General features: G+C 42.2%; 2 protein-coding genes across 2 annotated transcripts in view; both read left to right on the forward strand.

The window, feature by feature from the left end:
• Positions 1-39: 39 nt before the first annotated feature.
• LOC131110480 (dual specificity protein phosphatase 19-like) lies at positions 40-8,432 on the forward strand. The gene is made up of 4 exons (XM_078794375.1): positions 40-271; positions 2,339-2,385; positions 5,548-5,700; positions 8,219-8,432. The coding sequence occupies exons 1-4, from the start codon at positions 58-60 to the stop codon at positions 8,402-8,404; spliced, it is 600 nt and encodes a 199-aa protein (XP_078650501.1). The 5' UTR covers positions 40-57; the 3' UTR covers positions 8,405-8,432.
• Positions 8,433-14,011: 5,579 nt separating this feature from the next.
• The window catches only part of LOC131112558 (uncharacterized), a 40,110-nt gene continuing 28,078 nt past the window's right edge, over positions 14,012-26,043 (forward strand). The window contains exon 1 of the mRNA XM_058064185.2: positions 14,012-16,700. Within this exon, the coding sequence (XP_057920168.2) occupies positions 16,590-16,700 (111 nt within the window). The 5' untranslated portion in view covers positions 14,012-16,589. The remainder of the gene's footprint in view (positions 16,701-26,043) is intronic.

Here is a 26,043-nt window from a genome sequence, read left to right on the forward strand (position 1 = left end):
TCGCGCAGATCCATCATGGGTTCACCTCTCTTTCAGTGGCTGCTTGACCTGGATGCGATGCATTCACTTTCCCAAGAGATCCAGTCTTTCTCTCGAAGCCGGCTACGGAAACAGTACACGCATGTTACCACCATCGGCGGCAGGAAGCTGCTGGAGAGAAGCGCGGATGGAGAGCAGGTGGAGGAGCTGGAAGGAGCAAGCGGATATGGATTTGTGGAAGATACAAGTCTGGACCTTCAAGTTGGAGTGGTGCGACCATTTTTATTGCTGGGTAAGACGTCAACAATGACGTATCCGGGCATTGATAATGATCTGCCATTCATTTGGAAATGGCACTTATTGTTAGATTTGATTTCTTATGACGATATATCATATCATATTTCATTATATTTCTAGTGTCCAGAAATCTCCATTGTGACATTTAACCCCAGTGTATTGGAGCAGACCACATCTCAGCAGGGATCAATAGTAATATTGCATCTGTTCAGCTCCATAAAGTCAATATTTCCTGCACGGCACATTAGCGCTAATAGCATTGACGTGCTGATTCTTCTCCTCCATATCAGCCAATCACAGCCCGTCTGCACCGTGTCCACCGCTCGCTTACGACCCCTGCTGGGATTGTGTCTGTCAAGCGTTTTTTATGTCCAAAGCCATTTCAAGCTAACAAACCTTCCTTGTCTATTTGATGAAATAGTCACAGCTGATTTCAAGAAACCCATTCTGTGATTGTCCCCATCGGGGGAACTTCGCTGGTTTTGATGAGCTTCAAGCACATCGGGATGTGTGGCCAAACCGCATAGTAATGGCGCCCCTGCCCACGTAAATGCTAGTAATAACGGTAGTAGCCATGGTCGCTAAATGAATGAAAGTACTTGAAGGTGACAAAGTAATCCCTCGCTGTTTCGTGCTTCCAATTTCTCGGCTTCACGCCATCGCTTTTCCATCCATCGTGTCTTAAACGAAGCAATCATCAGCCGGTCCAGGGTGTCTCTAGGATAGGCTCCAGCAAAGCCCCACCAACCTAGTGAGGATAATCAGCATGGATCAATGAATCATGGAATCAACCACCAGTGTTTTATGGTTGAATACATTCTATTGTTAATAACATACAGCAGGGGTCTCAAACACGCAGCCGGCGGGCCAAATGTGGCCCGCAGGACACTAGCTTGGAATTTTTTTAAGACAATTCCTTTTTCATTTATTTTTGTTACTCCATAACATATATCTAACTCAGTTGTGGGCAAATGTCTTGACTTGTGGGCCACATTGGGTTAAAAAAAAAAAAAGTGACGTCTTTAGACCAGGGGTCTCAAACACGCGGCCCGCGGGCCAAATGTGGCCCGCAGGACACTAGTTTAGTTTAGTTTATAAAGTTTAGACACGAAATAGGAAAGAAAAAGTCTTTACTCAGGGCGTTTTCCTTGCCACAGTCATCACCGTAGGGAGTGGAAAGGTCACAGTCGCCCTTCTGGTGTAATGGTCCAGCTGCTGCCTTGGAATTTTTTTTAAGACAATTACTTTTTTATTTATTTGTGTTACTCCAAAACATATATCTAACTCTGTGGTGGGCAAATGTTTTGACATGCGGGCCAAATGTGGCCCGCAGGACACCAGTTTGAGGCCCCCGCCTTGATATGAAAGTTTAACGTTAGTGCGGCCCGCGCAAGTTTGATACGGATGCTGTATGGTATCATGTACCCAGAAAAAAAGTTAAATAACTGTTAATAGTTACCACTTCCACACTGATAGGGAGGATAAGTTTTTGGCTATTTAAGTTTAAAGGAAATAACTTGAAGGCCACCGTTTAGGTTGCTAGCTCTCTAGTTTGTGAGTTAGCATGTGTCACAAGACCCTGCAGTTGCGCAATATGTTGTAAATAAAAAGAGTATAAATGTGACTATAGTCGTGTTTTGTCATGTCTACAGGGCTCTAATAATGCTTTGTAACGTTGGAAGCCATCTAGAAGTTTCCATTTTTTTCCCCTCATATTCACCACTTTTTTTCCACGTTTTCAAAAATGTCCCGTGTTTGATGCTCCTTGGAAAAGTCTAAACGGGCAGTTTTGTGGCGTTGAAGGAGATCAGGTCTTTGAATTCCTTCTTTGTTTTGTTCAATCTGTGGGACAATAAACATTTCAAAGCGCAGCTGCAGACCTTATGGTTGTGCTGATCAGGGTGTAGAACCAACGCCTTTCAGTCACATTAAATTAGAATTAGATTAATTAATAAGAATTTATAAAAATTAATAGAATTTAATAGAATTTTAATAGAATTTTAGAATAGAATAGAATAGAATTAATAGAATCATTAATAAGAATTTTTCCTTCTTCTTCCAGCGTCTCAGGATGCGGCCCAGGACATGGACGTGTTGCAGAGACACAAGGTCGGTGCTTGCATGGGGGATGGATAGCGATGGTAGCAGCAGCTTCCCAGCATGCCTTGCGGCACTGTTGAAAGTTGCTACAATTTGTGTTTGTGTTGGTTGTTGATTATTCTTCCTAGTAATAGTACTTACCAGGCATACCAGTAAGATTAAGATTAAGATTAAGATATGCCTTTATTCGTCCCTCAGTGGGGAAATTTGTATTGCGCAGCAGCAAGAGTACAGAGTCAGTTAAGCAGTACAAAATACACAATATAGAAAAATAAACAATATAAACAGCCCAAGTATTAACAAAAATCAACAGTTTTTCCCAGAGTTATATACAATACAGTATGTAGATAATATGAAACCAGATGAGATATATAACCAGTCTATACACTGAGATCCTGTTAGAGAGTTAATATGAGGCATTATGGAAATACTTCACATAGAACTTAGTACAGTAAAGTCTCGTTATATCGATATTGTCGGGAGTCGGAAAAAATATCGATATAACCGGACTGTCGATATATCCGATCCTGCGCCGAACTGCATTAAAAGTGGGCAATAATGCACTCGACATTGTTCTGTAGTATAGAACAATGTCGAGCAGCTTAAATCAATCTTTGCTTAAGGATTTCAATACCAAAAAAGAACACGGCGAACGGCTGCTTCCAGTCAACTTTATTTTTCACCACCAGAGCACAGCACACACACCGATTCCCGCACTTTCCTGGTTCACAGGTCATGCTCAACCCGCCCCACATAGCTGGCCAAACACACGCCTGCAACAGAAGAACCAACTGCGTTCGTGGTTTCTCTCGTGTGTATAGAATCTATACACACGAGAGAAACCACGAACGCCAGCATGTACATATGAAAAACAGTGATTATTGCAAGCGATAAAAAGATATCTGAATACAACACAATTAAATACATGTATTTGTACGCTTGTTGTTTGTACGCAGTTGGTTCTTCTGTTGCAGGCATGTGTTTGGCCAGCTATGTGGGGCGGGTTGAGCATGACCTGTGAACCAGGAAGTGCGGGAATCGGTGTGTGTGCTGCGCTCTGGTGGTGGAAGTGTGAAAAATAAAGTTGACTGGAAGCAGCCGTTCGCCGTGTTCTTTTTTGGTATTGAAATCCTTAAGCAAAGATTGATTTAAGCTGCTTTTGTATCGATATAAGCAGACCAAATTGGCTGGCGGGAGATGAAAAGGGCATCGTAGTAACCGGATTATCATAATAACAGGGTATCGTACTAACAGAACTAATTATATCATAAAAGACTAGAAATTTGCAGGGAAATGAAAATAGTATCGTAATAAGTAGTAATTCGTTATAACCGATATCAATATAACGAGACTTTACTGTATACAGTTCATACAGTATAAAGTACATATACAGTAACACTTCACCACTTCACCCCAGTACCTTTTTTTCAAAACGTCCATTGTGGCTTTATGCGGGACAGATGTGGCGCCATGAAGAGAGCAGCGTTATTTGTCGACCTCCCCTGTCCTCCTCGCTCCTTTACTGCTCAAACGCCGCCTTGTTGGGGAGCCACAGATGTGTTGTTCACTTCTCAATTTGCCCAACACGACACACAGAGTGCTCTCTGAGTACGCACCAATCATTCCCCACTCCTGGTTTTTTATTGCTGGGGGGGGGGAGTAAAAATAGAGGGATGTGTGTTTTTATGATACGATGCTGTCATAGATCAGACGGTAAATGGAAGATGGCAGCAGAATAATGGCCGATGTATAGAAGCACAGAAAGACAGTTGGGGCGAGTGGAGGGTGTCTTCGCTTCACTAGCGATACAATTCACCTTTTGTTAGGGTTTGAAAGGGAAGAAAATAAACTCCCCTCTACCAAGAAAGGAATACTGTTCAAGGGTGGTAGAGTCCGTCTTTTTCTGGGGGTTTTCTTCCAGGATCACCAGAGAATGGTGGGGCAAAAACACAGATGAAAATGTCTAGTCTTTACCCCGGGCTCACACCGAATCATAATCGAATCACATTCGCACGCATGTGAAACAGTACTATTTTATACTAATGGAAAACCCGCAAGGCATGCTAGGTAACTTGCTATGGGGGAAGTGTGTGTTGTTTTAGCATTAGCATCAAATAATATTGTATATTAGTGTGTAAGAATGTGTTATGATACCCACATATAGTCACTATGGTGTGTGTATAGGCTATGCAATAAATGTGTATATACTCTATATATATATATATATATATATATATATATATATATATGTATGTATATACGTATATATGTGTATATTTATATGTGTATATATATATATATTTATTTGAAACAATTAGTTCCAGATAAAGGGCTGCACGGCGGTAAAGTGGTTAGCGCGCAGACCTCACAGCTAGGAGACCCGAGTTCAATCCCACCCTCGGCCATCTCTGTGTGGGTTTTTCTCCGGGTACTCCGGTTTCCTCCCACATTCCAAAAACATGCTAGGTTAATTAGCGACTCCAAATTGTCCATAGGTATGAATGTGAGTGTGAATGGTTGTTTGTCTATATGAGCCCTGTGATTGGCTGGCGACTAGGGTGTGCCCCGCCTCTTTCACAGGCATGCTGGAGCCTATCCCAGTGACCCTCGTGAGGATAAGCGGTAGAAAATGAATGAATGAATGAGTTCCAGATAAAGGGCTGCACAGCGGTCGAGTGGTTAGCGCGCAGACCTCACAGCTAGGAGACCCGAGTTCAATCCCACCATCGGCCATCTCTGTGTGGGTTTTTCTCCGGGTACTCCGGTTTCCTCCCACATTCCAAAAACATGCTAGGTTGATTAGCGACTCCAAATTGTCCATAGGTATGAATGTGAGTGTGAATGGTTGTTTGTCTATATGTGCCCTGTGATTGGCTGGCCACCAGTCCAGGGTGTACCCCTTACACCTTAGAAGTGGAGGAGTGTGATACGGTCCTTTACTGTCTGACGCCGTCATTGTGGCGTAACATCACAGAGAACAGAATGGAAGGCTCTGAGGCCAAATAAATTTAATCGAGACTAGACGGTAAAATGAATCAACACCATCTGTCTCATAACCGACAGCCCCTCCCCTCCTTTTTACCTCTTCTGCTCCATCTATCGTGTCTCACCTTCGAAATCAGAGGTCATTTTCTCCAGGTGCAACATGTGGGTGATCGTTTTCTCCCGCAGGTGTCTCATGTGCTGAATGTGGCCTTCGGAGTGGCCAACGCCTTCTCAGATCAGCTGGTGTACAAAACACTCCGGATCCTGGACCTCCCTGACACCAACATCACGTCTTATCTGAGCGAGTGTAGCGCTTTTATCGATGAAGCACGGGAACAGGTACACGCCATTTTTTTTTCCCACCTTTTATCTCGACCTGTCTTATGTCCTCCTTTTACCAGTCGATGCAAAGTGTCTTGTTTTATACGTGATGTTCCACATCAGGGCTGCACGGTGGTCGAGTGGTTAGTGTGCAGGGCTCACACCTAGGAGACCCGAGCTCAAATCCCACCCTCGGCTCTCTACATTCCAAAAACATGCTAGGTTAATTAGCGACACCAAATTGTCCATAGGTATGAATGTGAGTGTGAATGGTTGTTTGTCTATATGTGCCCTGTGATTGGCTGGGATAGGCTCCAGCACCCCCCACGACCCTCGTGACAATAACCGGTAAAAAATGAATGAATTAATGAATGTTCCACATCACGGCCATGCTGTAAAACTCCAACACTTTTTAACATGATTAGAGCCCTCCAGACATGAAATAGCATCCCTATAGTCACTTTTACTCTTCTGTTTACACAAAACGGTAATAAAACATAATCAATCAGACCGTATAACCGCTAACTAATTTATCATTTCAGACTGGAAAATTCCCCCACCAAATAAAAACAGCTAAAGTAGTTTCAATTTTTAAAAATGGTGACAAAACATCAATTAACAAACTACTGGCCAGTCTTATTTACTACCACAATTCTCTAAAATTACAGAGAAGCTATTCAATAACAGGTTGGACAGATTTATGAATGCTAATGAATTACTAGCAGAAAGTCAGCGCAGCTACAGAGCTTAACTTTCAACCTCCAGGCCACTGATTAAAATGACAGATGAAATCACTAACGCCATAGATCATAGAAAGTATGCCGCCGCAGGATTCATGGAATCCAACAAAAGCCTTTGATACAATCAATCATGACATCATAATAACTAAATTAGAAAGGTACGGAATAAGAGGATTAGTTCTGAACTGGGTCAAAAGCTACTTTGCTGACGGGAAGCAATAAGTAAAGCTAGGAGAACACACATCTGCTGTTTTAAATATTACATGTGGGGTACCCCAGGGGTCAATTTTGGGACCAAAACTGTTCAACTTGTACATCAATGACATTTGCAAAGTTAAGAAAGACTTAAAGTTGGTATTATTTGCGGATGATACTACAGGCTTTTGTTAGAGAGGAAGCAGAAGATATCATTAGATAAGCAAAAACAAAAGTACTTGTCTGTGTAGCATTATAGAGTGTGCATACAGGGAGCGGGTTTGCTAATAGCCGTTTCCCACCACAATCAGTGGCTCTACCTGAGTAATAACACCGTTAGTCCTGCAAAAAAAACCTGTAATGACTACATTAGACGTTAACGATGCTATAGCTAGGTATCCAGTCTTCTATCTGTGAGTGATGCTGACACGAGCTGCTAGCGAGGCGTCGTGTCAATCCGCCAGATACATATCGTTTTGGTGTTAGCTGCTACAATAACAATATGGATACAGCTCGGTTAATATAAATGGAACATTGTTGGTGTTTTTGTTGCCGTTGTTAGCTAGCTCATATTAACTTTCTGTCATTCTAATTCACAAAGACAGATTAAAATGCATTTCTTTTGCTAGCGGGGAATCAGGAAGTTCTGTTAAAGGCATTGCTAGCAAGTTAACAGAAGAGCAGAGCTCGGGGAAAGGCGGAGGAACCAGGTCTTGGGGGAGGTTTTGCAACCACACCCATTAAGGAAATCCGTCCCTCTGTGACATCACAATGGAGCGGTTTTACCACGCCTTTTGAAACCGAGCGTTTTGAGCCATCCCGAATTTCTTTCAAGGCTCACTTCCAAATGCGCAAACCTCATTATCGAAAACATATTGCATGGTTTAACACGAGAATACAACATTCTAACTACATTTCTAGGTCAAAAAAGTGGAAAAAGCATAATAAGTCAGCAAGGGTCCAAAATGAGTATAATATGTCCCCTTTAACAAGGACACAAAAATGCTACAGATGAATGGTGCCGGGATAAAGAGAGCGTGTGAGTCTCTTAAACATTTCTTGTCTCCATCCTCGTAGATTGATTATAGAAGTTCAAAGGAAGGTTTGAACATTTTTGGAGTATTTAAAGAGAAAAGTATGTGAAAAGATGATAAGAATATGCTAAAACATGTAGCATCATTGTAAACAAAGCCGACTACTTTGCGGATTTCACTTATTGTGGGTCATTTTGGAACCTATCTCCCGCAATAAACAAGCTGACCAATCATCACAGCTTCAACGGGAATGAACAAGGAACCTGAAAAGCCTGCAAATGCGTAGCTGAGAGCAGTGATGCGTACGGAAGGTTGAAAATGTGATTTTGATGGGATGACATTCCCGGAAGACACTACACAGCGCTTCTTCATGAGATGGACCATGCACGCGCTGATATGGAAAGACTCAGCCTGTCAAATAAGAGAAACACAAGGCAGATGCAAACGCAAATCAAGTTTCCATCATGTCTGTGATGGATGATCTGGTTCTGGCTAAAAGTGGTAAAATAATAATAATAACAATAATAATATCATCAGCCATTACTGTCCTAATCTCTCGCTCTCCAGGACGGCGTGGTGCTGGTCCACTGCAACGCCGGCGTATCTCGATCCTGCTCCATTGTGATTGGTTACTTGATGCTGAGGGAGGGGCTGCCGTTTGACGAGGCGTACCGGCAGGTGAAGCGGGCACGGCCTTCATGTCAGCCCAATCCAGGTTTCTACCAGCAACTGCAGAGCTACACGCCACCATGAGCATCGCGTCACGGACCAAAGATGTTTTATCGCAGCAGATCATTTGGTGTCCCGCTCCCGCTTTTAAAACGACTGGATCGCAAATTGTTGGATAAATACACGGGAAACAAATTGTTCAAAACATGGGGCTCTATTTTTGTAGACCTGGCACGACCGCGGTGCAGGGCTATGGCGCACCCACACCTCCGTCCCTCCCACTGGCGCAAGTGGCAACGAGAGAGGAGAGAATGTAAACACAGACGAATGTAATCTTAACTAATCAAATGTACGCCACCTTTAAATGCATAGGGCCTACTGGACTGCACATCAGAGGCCACTATGCGCGTCACCATGAGGACCACTTAGTCCCCTTAGTTCCAATGAAAGGAACTTTGAATGCTTCAGGATACCAAAACATTTTGGACAATTTCATGTTCCCAACGTTGTGGGAACAGTTTGGAGTCCTGACATGTTGACCAGGTCACTTGTGTCTTGCACCAATTACTCAGCTGCTGTCAGGTTCAATTTCCGTTATGTGTGACTGTGATGGGACAATAAAAAAATGTCCGTGTTGGTTCAGTCACTTACATTAAATAGTGGTTACTTGTTGCATTGAAATGTGCCTGACACTCTTAAAAACCTGCCTGTGAGGTTTTGGCGTTAGCCAATTTACCACTGCGTAGAGTGCGCTTCACCTGCGCCAAGAATAGACCACGTCATAGCTGGCGATCTTTCAGCGCACCTTTTGCCGCAATGTTTTGTCACGAAATTGGCGCAGTCGAGTCTACTAAATTACCAAAATGGCTGCACACAGTGGTGGGCTGGACCAAATTACTGCTGCGCGGGGTGCGCCACGCTTCATGATTACTGCAATCTAAACAAATAAACTGAAGAAAAAAGGCAGCATCTGTACCATTACACACCAGGCACTGACTGGGGACTGGCTGCCATTTTATTCTCTTATTCTGTCAGTCATTGTGGCAACAAGTGCACCGATTACTCAGCTGCTGTCAGGTTCAATTTCTGTTATGTGTGACTGTGATGGGACAACGAATACAAAAATGTCCGTGTTGGTTCAGACACTTACCTTAAATAGTGGTTACTTGTTGCATTGAAATGTGCCTGACACTCTTAAAAACCTGCCTGTGAGGTTTTGGCGTTAGCCAATTTACCACTGCGTAGAGTGCGCTTCACCTGCGCCAAGAATAGACCACGTCATAGCTGGCGATCTTTCAGCGCACCTTTTGCTGCAATGTTTTGTCACGAAATTGGCGCAGTCGAGTCTACTAAATTACCAAAATGGCTGCAAACAGTGGTGGGCTGGACCAAATTACCGCTGCGCGGGGTGCGCCACGCTTCATGATTACTGCAATCTAAACAAATAAACTGAAGAAAAAAGGCAGCATCTGTACCATTACACACCAGGCACTGACTGGGGACTGGCTGCCATTTTATTCTCTTATTCTGTCAGTCATGGTGGCAACAAGTGCACCATTTTTTTCTTCTCTCCAGCCTCGGGCTGACTTCGGTGCCTCGCGGCAGTGACGCACTCCCGTCGCACATTTTCTGAGAATGTTCTAAGAGGGGGGCGGGGGCAGCCGTGCTTCCCGATAAGATGCCCCACACTTCCTGTCTCCTTCAGGCCATAGTCCTGACATCCGCAGATTAATGTCTCATTTCTCCATCATGCATCTGGTGAGTCTTCCAGGGAGAGATAGGAGAATGATGGTAGAAATGGGTATGCTGTCTTCTGCAAGATGCAGTTTTTGGAGTTTTGGCGGGGGGGTAAAAAAGGAGATCAGGACATTAGTTGCTCCAAATTGGTTCCCAGTCCTGTAAAGGTCATTGATTATTGAAGAGGCGTGTCAAGCGGAGTACTGATGGCAAAGAAGACCAGAACTCAATCTTTGTACATTGCAATATTTCTCAACTACTCCACTCTTGGAGATGAATAAAGTATCTATCACCAACCTCCCACCCCACTCCCACTCCCACCCGAGTGTGAGAAAGGCTGCTGAAATGCAGTGATGGACTTTGACATTTTCTGTCTGTTGCTCTTCAATGGCATCACTGAGGAGCCGCCCCTATGAAGCCAACTGCTTTTCCCCCCCTGACATTTTTCTGACATTTTACCGTCTGGCCGACCAACAGGATGGCACAAGCTGTCCCATCTGTGGCGTCTCAAGGGGGGTCCCACCACCATTGCAGTCCTATAGCGCACCAGGAGAGGTAGAGGATGTCCTATCTTTTCTCTAAGTGCTACTAGCGTTATTGTTTTTTTTTTTGTCAGCATGAATTACATATTACATCTGCTGCTGCTGTACTGACGGTCTTTCTGTTTTAAAGTTCACAGAACATTTTACACAGCCATTGATCATCAATGATCAATCATGTATCAATAATGGTAATGGTTTTATTTCATTTGAACATGCATCAGATTACAATTGAATGCATCCCATAATCAGTTCACAGTTCCACATGTCCAAAAGGAGTAGGAAGAAGCAAAGCTTATTAAATCCTACCCCTCCATCTGGTACTTTTACAATCAGTAAGTGTTACATTTGTTCACTTCCTGCTTTCCTAATATAATTTATTTGGATTTTATTTTTTTAATAAATTTTTATGTTTCATTTTATTTTTTGTCACATACCATTATATGGTAATGGTTTTATTTCATTTGAACATGTACAATACACAATAAATAAATCAAGAATAAAGAAAATCAATCAATCAGTAATAAATAAATAAATATAATAATAATAATAAAATGGCAAATAATAAAAACTTAAGAAACCACATATAGTTGGTGGGTAGACAAATGATTTTTTTCAGATTAAAATGAACAAAGCATTATTAGAGCCCTGTAGACATGACAAAACACGACTATAGTCACATTTATACTCTTTTTATTTACAACATATTGCGCAACTGCGGGGTCTTGAGACACATGCTAACTCGCAAACTAGAGAGCTAGCGACCTAAACGGTAGCCTTCAAGTATTTCCTTTAAACTTAAATAGCAAAAAAACTTACCACTTCCACATGGATAGGGAGGATAACTATTACCAGTTATTTAACCTTTAACATGAACATTAATCAAACGTAATCATTTTTTCTGGGTACATGATACCATACAGCATCCATATCAAACTTGCGCGGGCCGCACTAACGTTAAACTTTCATATCAAAGTAGTGTCCTGCGGGCCACATTTGGCCCAGTGTAGCGACACGTCAATCCTTAATAAGAACATCCAATTTCCTGTTTATTCCCACACACATGCATTATAAGTTATTTTTGTCATGATCAGGGTGTGGCTGAACACATGTGGACAGGATGAAGTATATATTATATATGACCCAGCATGCTTTGCAGTGAGGAAATATGGGTGTAATTTTGCCATGTATGTTTTGTGTCAGCATTCAGCAACATTTGACACGTATGACCTTGCAATGTTTACATTTTTCAAAGAACTAAAGCAAGCCAAATGATGCTTTCAAACTACGTGTGCGTTCATTAGTTGGGGCCTGTGAGCTGTAAAAAGACTTAAATCCATCCGTTTGGACCCTCTAGCAGTCCAGCAGAGCGTGTGGAGGTTCACGGCGTCTTATCATAAACCCCCAAAAAAAACATCTTCTCCTGGGAGAAACCCCTCACAGCTCTAAAACATTTCCTTTTCTTTTCCCTTCAGCTTCCCGCTGTGGTATTGCTCCCAGTGTGCGTGTGATGTATTATTCAATAAAGCAGGCATGCCTGTAATACACAACATTATCAAAGTGCATATTTAACATTTCTTTATCTCTCAGACCCCCGACACTTTGCACCGGACCGCAATTGGCTGGAGCGTAGCTGCAATGGTGGGCGTTCCTTAGCCGTCCACCTGAAGGCCCACCTGAACCGGGACTTCCTCAGGCAGGCATTTGTGTTGAATGAATGCCGTGGCGCCGTGGGGAAGCTTTTCAGCTTATTACAGCAGTGGATCACGGGAGGAAAATTCATCAGATAAGCCTCTTAGGGCATCCTTTATTTTCTCCAAGCTCTGCAGCAATATTTGTTCAGTAAAGCGGAGAGGGACGCTTTCCCGCTTTGCACAAATCCTTCTGTGACACAAATGTTTCCCATTCAGTCGCATAAAAAAACTCCACCACTGTCAGAAACTCTACAAGACAAGCTCACATTGCTTCCAATCACAAACATTTGATATCATCATTCAAATCATCCATCCTATTCATAACCATGGATTATATTATTATTCCCAAAAAAAGATTGCCAGCTCCGAATTGGTCTATTCTTAGTGCAGGCGAAGCGCACCCTGCTTAGTGGTAAATTGGCTAAGAGGCGCACAGTGTACACACGTTGCCAAAAACCATACAGGCAGGTTTTTAAGAGTGTCAGGCACATTTCAATGCAACAAGTAACCATTATTTAATGTAAGCATCTGAACCAGCATGTCCATTTTTGTATTCATTGTCCGATCAAATTGAAGATGTCAAATTGACAGAAGCTGAAATAATATAATAATTCATAAAATATCCTACATCCGGATTTTAACAAAATTTTTATTTTTGTTTTGCGGCGTATTTGCTCATTTGCATACTAACAGTGATTGTCTGTCGTGTGTCATTTTTCACTTCTAAAAAAGATCCACACAGTACCGTCAATGGTTCTTGTATTTGGCGACGAATGAATGCAGGTGGATCACAAGCGCACCCTTCTCTCTCCACTCACTGGATGGAGGCGTGGGTGCGCCGGACTGCGCCGCTCACCGAAATTGAAATGTAAGCTAACCCCACCCCTGGGCAGGTGTGCTTGGTCTACAAAAATAGAGCCCTCTGTGTCAAAGGACAAACTGATAGATTATACAAAAAAGCGCCCCCCGTTTTGAGCACGGCTCGCCATGTACAAGGCAGACCACTTCCTGGAAAGGAAAGGAAAGCCTGCCGATTATTCAAAATAGAGCAGGAATTCTTCCACTTGAACATCGGAGGAAAGTTGCATCTACAGACACATTCTGCCATCGTCTATATTCCCAGCTCTAACACCCAGTGTCTTCTGTCCTGCTACATTCAAGGAACAGCCAGGATGTGTTACTCCCTCCCTGCTGCAACAATTTCAACAATATTATTCATAAATTAAATACAAATGTGGCCATTTTTGCAACATTCTTCCCCAAGAATGTCAAGGAGTGTTGAGAGAATGAGAGAACATGAGAGGAGACACAGATTATAGACAAGAAGGGACATGAAGTCAGCAGATTCCCACCTTGGTAATGGTAATGGTTTTATTTCATATTTTCATAACATTTTCAGATTACAATTGAATGCATCCCATAATCAGTTCACAGTTCCACATGTCCAAAAGGAGTAGGAATCCTACCCCTCCATCTGGTACTTTTACAATCAGTAACTGTTACATTTGTTCACTTCCTGCTTTCCTAATATAATTTAAGTTTTTTTTTTTAATTTAAATTTGTCATGTACCGAAGTACGAGGTCATATGACCATACAATCGGTAATAATCGGTACCATAGTAACTGTTAGTAACTTACATTTGTTCACTTCCTGCTTTCCTAATATAATTAAATTTAATTTAATAATTTACTTAAATTTAATAAAACAATTTTTGATGAATTTTTATTATTTTTTTTTAGTTTTTTAAACTTTTTTAAATGTTTTAAAAACGACTGAACACTTCAAAGCAGCCAATGAGAAAGTGGCAGGAAGATGTGACGAAGGGAAGTTGGGTGAATACGTCGGTTTGAGCGCCAGAGGGCCCGCAGTGATTTCTTATTGGGTCTTGGTGCGTCTTCCAACATGTACTGGTAGTCTGCTCTTCAACCGAAAGGTCGGACATTCCCCGAGCAGGAAGTCACAGACAGGATGCAGATACTTTACTCTCCGTCTCCATGCAGCCGCCGTGCAGACAGGACGTGAAGGTCAGCAGAGGTCATCCATAGAAAGAGCACGGGGGGGATGAGATGCATGCTGCGTCTGCCCGATGCCAGCCTGTGGACTCACACTGAGATGGCAAATAAGCAGCAGGGGGCCAGTAAAAGCATGTAAACGCTCCAAATCCTGAAAAGAGACAACAAGTCATCCAACTCCTGAAGGAGTTGGACTTCAGGAGATATGACTCGTGTTTTATTTCGAGTCTCAGTAGTCTTCTTAAATGTACTGCAATACCTTCTGCAAACTTTCATATCATCATCTTTTCGTCTATTTGGCACTGAAATGAAAATACTGTGGATTTTGGTCGCTATTTCTCACAGGAAGTGATGTAAATAGAAATAAGATAATAATACCTAAAAATGTCATCCAATACTTCTCTACAAGAGAGGAGAAATATGATCTCAGGGAAGAACTAAATTCAAAACACTTCTATGCGAGGACTATGTTAAAAAGCCATAGCATTTCAGTATGTGGAATCAAACTATGGAATGGATTGAGTAAGGAAATCAAACAATGCACAACGATGAGCCAATTCAAGAAACAATACAAGCAGTTGATGTTTACTATTGACACTTACTATGGTACCCATTATGTCATTGGATGCTCATAGCACCTTGTATTTCGGTATGTGAGAAAAAATTAAAAAATTAAAAAAATTTAAAATAACTAAATAAAATTAATAAAAATTAATACAATAAATTAATAAATAAAATAAATTTGCTAAATACAAGGATGAAGAGTCTTGAACCAGTCATGATGTGCTATATATATCACTATATTGACACTTACTATGGTACCCATTATGGCATTGGATGCGCATATCACCTCGTATTCCAGTATGTGACAAAAAATAAAAACAATTAAAAAATTTAAAATAACTAAATAAAATTAATAAAAATTAATAAAAATAAATTAATAAATAAAATAAATATGCTAAATACAAGGATGAAGAGTCTTGAACCAGTCATGATGTGCTATATATATCACTATATTGACACTTACTATGGTACCCATTATGGCATTGGATGCTCATATCACCTTGTACTTCGGTACGTGAAAATAAAATAAAATAAAATAAAAATACATTTTAATTAATAAAATAAAGTAATAAATAATAAAAAATTAAATTTAAAGTAAATTATTAAATTAAATTTAAATTTAATTATATTAGGAAAGCAGGAAGTGAACAAATGTAAGTTACTAACAGTTACTATGGTACCGATTATTACCGATTGTATGGTCATATGACCTCATACTTCGGTACATAACAAAAATGTAAAAAATAAATAAATAAATTATATTAGGAAAGCAGGAAGTGAACAAATGTAACAGTTACTGATTGTAAAAGTACCAGATGTACCAGATATATGAAGACATTTGACCTTGACCCCTTGACTGCTGACATACTCACTGGCACGCACTTCACACGTGAGTGTATATATGTATAGATACATAAAGTATGTGTAGTATACCAAGCGGAGTATCCAAGTATAGTAAAGATTGGAGGATGCCCAGTGGGATTCGTTGTGGTCATCTGCATACCTTTGTGTTTTTTTTTATTGAATATCTTTTAAGGATGACTTTTTTTTTAAATGGAGCATGAATGAGTTGATGAGATGACCGCAAGGCTTCCATGTGCTCCTCTTCCCACCAGCAGATGGAGCTTGGCTTCTTCGGTGGTGGAGGATGAGGAGGAGGAGGACGGCGGCGAGCCGGAGATGATTAAAGAGGGAAGCGAGGCAGCGAGGGGAAGGGATGGAGGGAGAGCAAGGAGAGGCAGAGCAAGCGTCAGCACTGAAAAGGGCAGATGGTAACCGCGGGTAACTGAAGAGCAAAGCACTCCGCTGGCAGCCGAGCAAAAGATCAGCAGAGCGGGAGAGGAAGGAAGGAAGGAAGGAAGGATGGAGGGAGGAGAGAACACATGCATCTGAGAGGGATCCGACGGGATCCACCACCAGAACTGCTGAAGCCACGCTGACAGGAGATGGGAGAAGTCTAGAGGAGCAACCGGAGGAACAGCAACATATGAGTGATGGTGGACACAACATTGTGGACGCATCCTGACACAGAAAGAAGAATATTTTGAACAAAAGAATAAGACATGAAATGTTTCAGGAAGACGCAGAACCCGAAGAGAAGTTCAAGAACTTGAAGAAACCCAAACAGAGCAGCACTTTCTTCTTGTTTTTTAGGACGATAATCACAGAGAAGACCTTCTGATAAGTCCACAAAGATATGTCCAGGTGTGTGAGGAGCATCCAATGGCGTGCTACTACATTGTCATCAGTTCCACCCACCTGCGTGACGGACAGCTGAGGAGCATCAAAGGAGTCTTCAGGGGACCAATCGGAGCCAGTGGACCAAAAAACACCGTAAGACCTTGTCTGAAGTCATTTCATTGATCTAAGTCATGTCTTTCTATGCATGTCAGTGGCGGCAAGTCTTTAGGTCCCAATCAGGATCACTTAGCAGACCGCCCACCCCCCAACCACCCGAACCACCCCACCCCCGTGTGACGTGATTGTCAGCTCTTTAATCCTAGTGTTTGCAGAGTTAATGAATTGCCGCTTCCATTTGCTTCATTGACTTGAGGCAGATGGGATGGGGGCACGGGGGGGGGGAGGGCGGCTCGGGGGCTCAGCATCACGGTACCCGGTCCCCGTTGCGTCGGGTCAGAGAGCTTTTGTTGCCGTGCTTAGTTCGATAAGTTTTTTTTTTTTTTTTAAAATCAGGGTTAAGATGGCTTAACTTCTTTTTACGCTTGTGTGACGTGTTTCCATGGTTACCTCTTGACTCCCAATCAATGAGCATTAGTCAAAGATATTTATGGCCACTTAGTCACAGTCGCTTTCATGACGCATACTCGACCAATACTTCTATTCCATGTTTAGCGTTTTCTGTATGATCCGTCACAGCGCCGCCCCTTTGCATGGGGGCCTCCGAGGTCCAATCGGGGCCTCCTTTTGCACAAGGACGTAAAAAGGACGTGCATTGCTGCTTAGATACGAGATAGGAAAGAAAAAGTCTTGACGCAGGGCGTTTTCCTTGCCTTGGAGTGGAAAGGTCACAGTCGCCCTCCTGGTGTAATGGTCCAGCTGCTGCCTTGGAATTTTTTTTTTTTTTCTTTTTCATTTATTTTTGTTACTCCAAATCATATATCTAACTCAGTGGTGGGCAAATGTTTTGACTCGTGGGCCATATTAGGGTCTCAAACATGCGGCCCGCGGGCCAAATGTGGCCCGCAGGACACTAGTTTGAGGCCCCTCACCGCAAGAGAGAGCACCGCAAGCTACCCAGCATGCCTTGCAGTGGGAATATGCATATACATATGTATATATATTTTTTGGCATCCCATTAAAAAATCAGACACATTCTTAACAATAAATACTTATACTTTACCATTTTACTCACATCTATTTCATTATATGGTACAAAAAAAATATGCTAATTACCCAACCGTACTAGATATATCGATAGGATAAGATAGATGACATAGTAGGTATGAGTGAGTATACCGCTATCTGTAGCTGTACTTGGCGTGGGCGGGGCATAGACTGGTCTGAAATTGTCATGGATTGATGAGAAGTTGCTATATGTAGTACTACTTGGCTATATGTGTACTGTGTATTTGTGTTAAGCGATTGTAGGACTTTATTATTTCAGGATTGACCAATTAACTTCCCAATTGTATAATGTACTAAGTGTGTGAAAATTAATCGATATTAATCGATATTAATCGATATTAATCAATATTAATCGATATTAATCGATATTAATCGATGCATCGATTCGCATTTGTGCAAGATGCGAGTGCATCGGCTCGTTCACTGGCTATGGATGCAATTGACGGGTGAAATCTCGATTCTTCACGATGCGTTTGTGGGTATCGGTAAAATCTGATGCAAGCGCCGTTATTATTATTAATGTTCAACTTCACCCCATACGCCGTTCCCCAAGCGCAATGAATGCACCATCATTATTATTATTTTCTATATTTAACCCACCCGCGACGTTTAAATGGTATGTTTGGAAACACTACGGAATTCGCAAAGAACGGCGCAAAGCTCGACAAAACGTCAACATCATTTACCGCCGCCTCCCCGTCTAGTTCCTGGTCAGACATCGGAGAAAATCCAAGAGTCCAGGAGCTGTTTGTTTGTCCCTGCAACAAGTGTCCTCAGTGCTGAGATTCACACCCCTACCGTGTACGTGAACTAGACACCACTCAGCTCAGCTGTGTGTGTGACTGGCCAATCACAGCATGAACAGTGAACGCATCATGAGCATTTTCTTTAAACACAAATATGGATAATGACTAAATGTATTCGTTTCATACTCGTATTCGGCAAAATGCGTTATCCGTAACGAGTTTATAATGAGTATCCGGCTCATCCCTATTGGATAGATTGGTAGATAGATCGATAAGAAAGAGAAATTGATATCAGCATATAATAGTTAGACTTTTCATATCTTCCAGGAATAACATGAAATTGTGAGACTTGAGTGGCAAAGGAGTCACAACGTCTTTTTACCTCCATCAGCTCGGGCGCCTCTGATGAAACACCATGAAAGCATCACGTCTTTAAAAAGTCGAACAAGGAGTCTGCATGAAAGATGAACGACCCAAACGTCACAGCACACAGCCTTCTTTTCACTTCTCCACTATTCTCGCTTTCTTCAATATCGATACTCACCTTCTTCAATGTATATTATCATCTATACTCACCTTCAATACATCATCTATGCTAACCTTCAATATATCATCTATACTCACCTTCTTCAATATATCATCTATACTCACCTTCAATGTATCATCTATACTCACCTTCAATATATCATCTATACTCACTTTCAATATATCATCTATACTCACCTTCATCAATATATCATCTATACTCGCCTTCTTCAATATATCATCTATACTTACCTTCAATATATCATCTATACTCACCTTCAATATATCATCTATACTCACCTTCAATGTATCATCTATACTCACCTTCATCAATGTATCATCTATACTCACCTTCAATGTATCATCTATACTTACCTTCAATATATCATCTATATGATATACCGCACGGTGCCATCACAGGGTCTAGATGCGGGTCCTGGTCTATACCATTTGGTGATGGCTGAGGTATAGTCCAGTGATAAACGACTTTGCTGCTGAAGGACATAAAAACTTGCGTGTCCTGACCTTCATTCCATGACATTCATGATGGCCAAATCAGAGCCGCTGCCTTTCATGCCCATCAAATGATCTTTATCCTCAAATGGAGTTAGCAAACTTGTCCCTTTGTGGACGTTAGATCTCCTTCCTGACTTCCTGATACTCTTGGAGCCAAAAATGAAAAGTTCATCACGGAGAGAATGATGAGGAAACGTGCGACCTTGCCACCGGGATATTCATTCTCCGTGCGAACAGGCGACAAGTATCACTTGATGAAAACATCCTCATTGATGAAAAGGATCACGTGACAAACGATGACGACGCTGTTCTTCATCTCGCAGCTCCAACGCTTCCAGCTGATGATCACCGCTCCAACTTTTCATCAGCATCACTAATACTTTAATGTGTGTGGTTTATTTGCTTGTAGCTCGTCAAGGAATTTTTCACACCTTTCCCAACATCAGCGAAGCCCGCTGACAGGTTGCTATGGAAACGTGATTTCTCCGCGTCCTACTTGGCAGCACGTGTTGAGCCTTTTTTTTTTTTGTGGAAAACGTTGAAGTTTGGGAGCTGCCATGTTTCAATTTCTTGACACTGTCGGTGTAGATGCATCTTCTCCTGCATGGAAGACCATCACATCCGGCTTGGCAGCATCTCGTCCCTCAAAGATACGTTGTTAGAGATGTTCCGTGTTGGGATTGGTCACATGAAACAAAGAACACGTTTAGAACAGCGTTCATTAGACGCGTTTGAGTGCTTCTTTTGTGTTAATATTTGTTTTTTTCATGATGAAAAAAAAAAAGTGAAGCCATGCACGTGACGGAACCGCTTGTGCTTCATGGATGTGTGAAACATCAGCCATGACTGAAGAGCCATCTGCTGCTGACAGCCAAGTGTGGGTGTGCAACACGCAGGCGTGGACGTGTGGGTGCACGTGTCCTTTTGTGCTTGGCTGAACCCGTATTTATTTATTTGAGGACTATGGGGCTGCACGGTGGTGGAGTGGTTAGCGCGGAGACCTCGCAGATAGGAGACCGGGGTTCAATTCCACCGTCGGCCATCTCTGTGTGGAGTTTTCTCTGGGTACTCTGGTTTCCTCCCACATTCCAAAAACATGCTAGGCTAATTAGCCACTCCAATTTGTCCATAGGTATGAATGTGAGTGTGAATGGTTGTTTGTCTATATGTGCCCTGTGATTGGCTGGCCACCAGTCTGGGGTGTGAATAAACCAATGAATGGACGTTGATGTGGATGTGAACTTGTGAACTCATGAACTTGAGTTACCCACCAAAACTTTCATTTCATTCATTTTTTTACTACTTATCCTCACAAGGGTCACGGGGTGGGGGGGCTGGAGCCTATCCCAGCTGTCTTATTCTAGAAATGTCGCCCCAAGGTGACTTCAATTGAGTACAATGTCCATATTTGCATTGCAAAGTACGTATGTTGAGAGGCTGCACGGTGGGCGAGTGGTTGGAGTGCAGGCCATTTTCTATGCCGCTTATCCTCACTACCTGGGGGTATGCTGGAGCCTATCCCAGCTGCCTTCAGGCGAAAGGCGGGATACAACCTGGACTGGTCTTCCTAGCCAATCACAGGGCACATATAGACAAACAACCATTCACACTCACATTCAGTCGCTAATTAACCTAGCATGTTTTTGGAATGTGGGACAAAACCGGAGTAAATCCGCGCATGCACGGGGAGAACATGCGAACTCCACACAGAGATGCCCGAGAGTGGAATCAAACCCGGGTCTCCTAGTTGTGAGGCCTGCACTCCAACCACTCTTCCACCGTGCAGCCCCTCAACATACTTTGCAATGCAAATATGGACATTGTACTCACTTGAAGTCACCTTGGGGGACATTTCTAGAATAATATTCCAAAATAAGACAGCTGGAATCGAACTCGGGTCTCCTAGCTGTGAGGCCTGCGTGCTAACTACTTTGAGAACTGAGAACATGAAAACTCCACATGGAGATGCCGGAGGGTGGAATCGAACTCGGGTCTCCTAGCTGTGTGGCCTGCATGTATTTCCATGGAGAAATACATCACCATGGAAGTGAAAATAAAAATCATAAAAAGAGAGACGACAGCTGGGATAGGCTCCAGCACCCCTTGTGACCCTTGTGATGATAAGCGGTAGAAAATGAATGAATGAATGACTATGGAATAACATATTGTGGACGTTACCATGGTAACCATGGAACTTGCATTTCTTGTAGCAGCATATTGCATTGCGCAGCTGTACCTAATGAAGCGGCCAGTTATTGAGTGCGTAAAGCTGCGGCACACGTGCCTTCTAGGCATATAGAATATAGAATACTATAGAATAGTATTATTTCAGTGTGTTTATTGTAAATGTTTGTTATGAAAAGGTTAGCGTGTCAGTAGAGCATCATTTGACTGAAGCATAAATGTCAACACACATTCAAATCTAACTTTATTTAGAGTCTCCGAGGAGCGATAACACTTCCTCTGGTTTACACACACACACACACACACACACACACACACATGCTTGAAGATGATGCTTGAAGATGTTGTTAATGACTTGTGTTCAAGTCTATATTTATGTAGCTACTCCATCGCCATGGAAACTGAGCTAGCAACGTTGGAGGTGAGTGGGCGTGGACGCGACTCGGGTGAACCCTGCCAACGAAGTGGGCGGGACGGAGGGGGAGAGATGAAGAGTCGCCGAGCGGGAGAGAGAGAGAGAGAGAGAGAGAGGAAATGGAAGCAGATGGAGAAGAGCGAGGAAGTTTTCACACACTTCTGCTCGTTAGTCGGATGCCTCGCTAAAAACCTTTTTCCCACAAGCCCTCAACACTCGCCTTTCTTCTCTTTTCTTTTCTTTTCCCGAGTAGTTGTGGAGTCACTGACGCCTGCAGACAGGAAGTGAGAGTGTTGGAACTTGTCTGCTTTCTGTAGGGGGGGGGGGTCAGCAGTACCTCGTTCCTGGGCTGAGTGGGACATGAGAGTTGGGAAAATTGTGAGTGGCGTTTACTTGAGAAAACATTACATTACATGAGATGGCTGCACGGTGGTTGAGTGGTTAGCGTGTAGGCCTCACAGCTAAGAGACCCGAGTTCAATCCCATCCTCAGCCATCTCTGTGTAAAGTTTGCATGGAATTTTTCTGGAATATTATTCTAGAAATGTCGCCCAAGGTGACTTCAAGTGAGTACAATGTACATATTTGCATTGCAAAGTATGTTGAGGGGCTGCACGGTGGATGAGTGGAGACCCGGGTTTGATTCCATCCTCGGGCCATCTCTGTGTGGAGTTTGCATGTTCTACCCGTCCAAGCGAGGGTTTTCTCCAGGTACTCCGGTTTCCTTCCATATTCCAAAAACATGCTAGGTTAATTTGCGACTCCATAGGTATGAATGTGAGTGTGAATGGTTGTTTGTCTATATGTGCCCTGTGATTGGCTGGCCACCAGTCCAGGGTGTACCCCGCCTCTTGCTTGAAGACAGCTGGGATAGGCTCCAGCACCCCCTGCAACACTTGTGCGGACAAGCGGTAGAAAATGAATGAATGAATAAATGAGACAAAATGTACTCTCTTTGATAGTAAATTCTACTCAAAACTACCTTTGTATTTACATAAAAACCCGTATAAAAATACTTAATTTGGAGTAATATATAAGTAATATTTACATGAGATTTAAGCTACCAACTACACCACTATTCTAATATAGTTGTGTTGTACGGAACGTAAAAAACTGTGATTTCCAAATAACTGCAAAGCATGCTGGGTAGTCCAGTGGCATCAACAATATGAAATATCCATTCATTTATTCATTTTGTACCGCTTATCCTCAAGAGTGTGGCGAGGGTGCTGGAGCCTATCCCAGCTGTCTTCAGGCGAGACTGGTCTTCCAGCCAATCACAGGGCACATATAGACAAACAACCATTCACACTCACATTCATACCTATGGACAATTTGGAGATGCTAATTAACCTAGCATGTTTTTGGAGTGTGGGAGGAAATTGGAGTACCCGGAGAAAACCCGGAGAACATGCAAACTCCACACGGAGATGCCCGAGAGTGGAATCGAACTCGGGTCTCTTAGCTGTGTGGCCTGAGTTTATTTTCATAGAAATACATTGCCATGGAAGTGAAAATAAAAATCATAAAAAAGAGGTGACACGCCCACTTATATTGGCCACGCCCAACACTTGCAACCATGATTAGCTATAAAGATGACGCAATGCTAAAGAATGCTATAGGGGTCATGGATTCGGTGCGCTGTTACAAGCACAACCATGCATCCATTTTCTATGCTTATCCTCACTACATGGGGGTATGCTGGAGCCTATCCCAACTGTCTTCAGTCGAAAGGCAGGATACAACCTGGACTGGTTTTCCAGCCAATCACAGGGCACATATAGACAAACAACCATTCACACTCACATTCATACCTATGGACAATTTGGAGTCGCTAATTAACCTAGCATGTTTTTGGAATGTGGGACAAAAACGCAGTAAACCTGTGCATGCACGGGTAGAACATGCAAACTCCACTCAGAGATGCCTGAGAGTGGAATCAAACTCGGGTCTCCTAGTTGTGAGGCCTGCACGCCAACCACTCGACCACCGTGCAGCCACTCAACATACTTTGCAATGCAAATATGGACATTGTACTCACTTGAAGTCACCTTGGGGGACATTTCTAGAATAATATTGCAGAATAAGACAGCTGGGATAGGCTCCAGCACCCTGTGTGACCTTTGTGAGGATAAGCGGTAGAAAATGAATGAATGAAAGTTTTGGTGGGTAACTCAGGTTCATGAGTTCACAAATTCACATCCAGAACCAGTTTTCCGTCAACAATGGACGGGATCGTGGCGTTCCTGTGCTACATTTCCACAAAGGCCGTCAGAGTAGTTGCTTCTTTCAGCACAGCGCCCTCTGCTGGATGCTGGAGAAGATGAAGTCATCATCAAGGCAAGGCTGGCTGTGTTTGGCCCGGCGGCCATGATTGTAAAACATTTTGTGTGTTTATTTCCATTTCCCTTCAGGACTTTTATTTCCACCAAGACTTCATCACAGCTCCTCCTCATCCTCCTCCTCAATTGGCTTCTCATTCTTTCACTGCTTACACCCGCCCCCCCTCCCCTCCACCGCCCCCCCCCCCAGCCCTCTTCATTCTCAGTTTAGTGAGCAGTAAAAGGATGGAGCAAATAATCATAAAGACAACAACTGCCCAGCGATTAGAAACTCATCTCCATCTGGATAACACACACACGCACACGCACACACACACACACACACACACACACACAAGTGAAGAGGAAGTGAAAGAGCACGCCGTGCGAGACTATTGGCTCTTGTCATTGTGTGAAGAAGGTGTCCCCTTCTTCACAGCTTTTTTTCCTCTCTCTCAGTAGGGGCACACACACCCTTGGGGGGTCGGGGGGGGGGGGGCATGCAAACAGTACAAGCATCACATTGGTGTGAACATTCCGCTCTTAGCATTTTAGCAACGTATAAAGTAGCTCCTGGTGCACAGCAGATACCGACACGCCATCACGCCGACACGCCGTCGGCAAAATGGAGATTTTTTTTTAGATGTTCGCTCCTTGGCTTTTGTGTCCTCCTGGAGGAAGAGGAGGAAGAGGAGGGTGCCGTGTTGTGTCAGCGTGCTTCTAATGACACCGCAGACCAGGAGATAGCATTGATCAGCGTGACCCCTCTCTCCGGATCAATACAAATGATCCCATCTAGATAACCTTAGACACAATCAATAACACTCTGTCTGGCTTTCTATCGCTACGTGTGTGTGTGTGTGTGTGTGTGCTTGAGTTTGCTTCTATATATAAATATATATATATACGTATATATATGAACAATAAATAAATTAATCACAGATTTTAACTAATTTATCATGATTAGGAGCTGCACGGCGGTTGAGTGGTTAGCACGCAGACCTCACAGCTAGGAGACCCAAGTTCAATCCGAGTCATATCACCTCATACTTCGGTTCGTGACAAAAAATAACATTTTAATAAAAAAAATTAACTAAAAAAAATTAATAAAAATGTATCAAAACAAGAAATTAAATTACATTTAAATTACATTTAAATTAAATTACATTTAAATTAAATTACATTGAAATTACATTAGATTGAAATTACATTTAATTTTAATTTTAATTTTAATTTTAATTTTAATTTTAATTTTAATTTTAATTTTAATTTTAATTTTAATTTTAATTTTAATTTTAATTCTAATTTTAATTTTAATTTTAATTTTAATTTTAATTTTAATTTTAATTTTAATTTTAATTTTAATTTTAATTTTAATTTTAATTTTAATTTTAATTTTAATTTTAATTTTAATTTAATGACGTCCATGACCTGATGCCAAGGCAAATGAGACTTGAGCTAGTTGTGTGGTAATGTTTTTAGAATCCTCAGTCCTTGTGTAACTATTTTCACACAAGTTATTTTTTATGATTTTTATAATTAAAAATTACAATTTAAAAAATTTACATTTTTATTTTATTTTATTTTATTTTATTTTATTTTATT

This window comes from Doryrhamphus excisus, linkage group LG10 (genome assembly GCF_037039965.1).
Source record: "Doryrhamphus excisus strain RoL-2023G ecotype Guam linkage group LG10, RoL_Dexc_Guam_v1.1, whole genome shotgun sequence".
NCBI classification, from domain to species: domain Eukaryota; kingdom Metazoa; phylum Chordata; class Actinopteri; order Syngnathiformes; family Syngnathidae; genus Doryrhamphus; species Doryrhamphus excisus.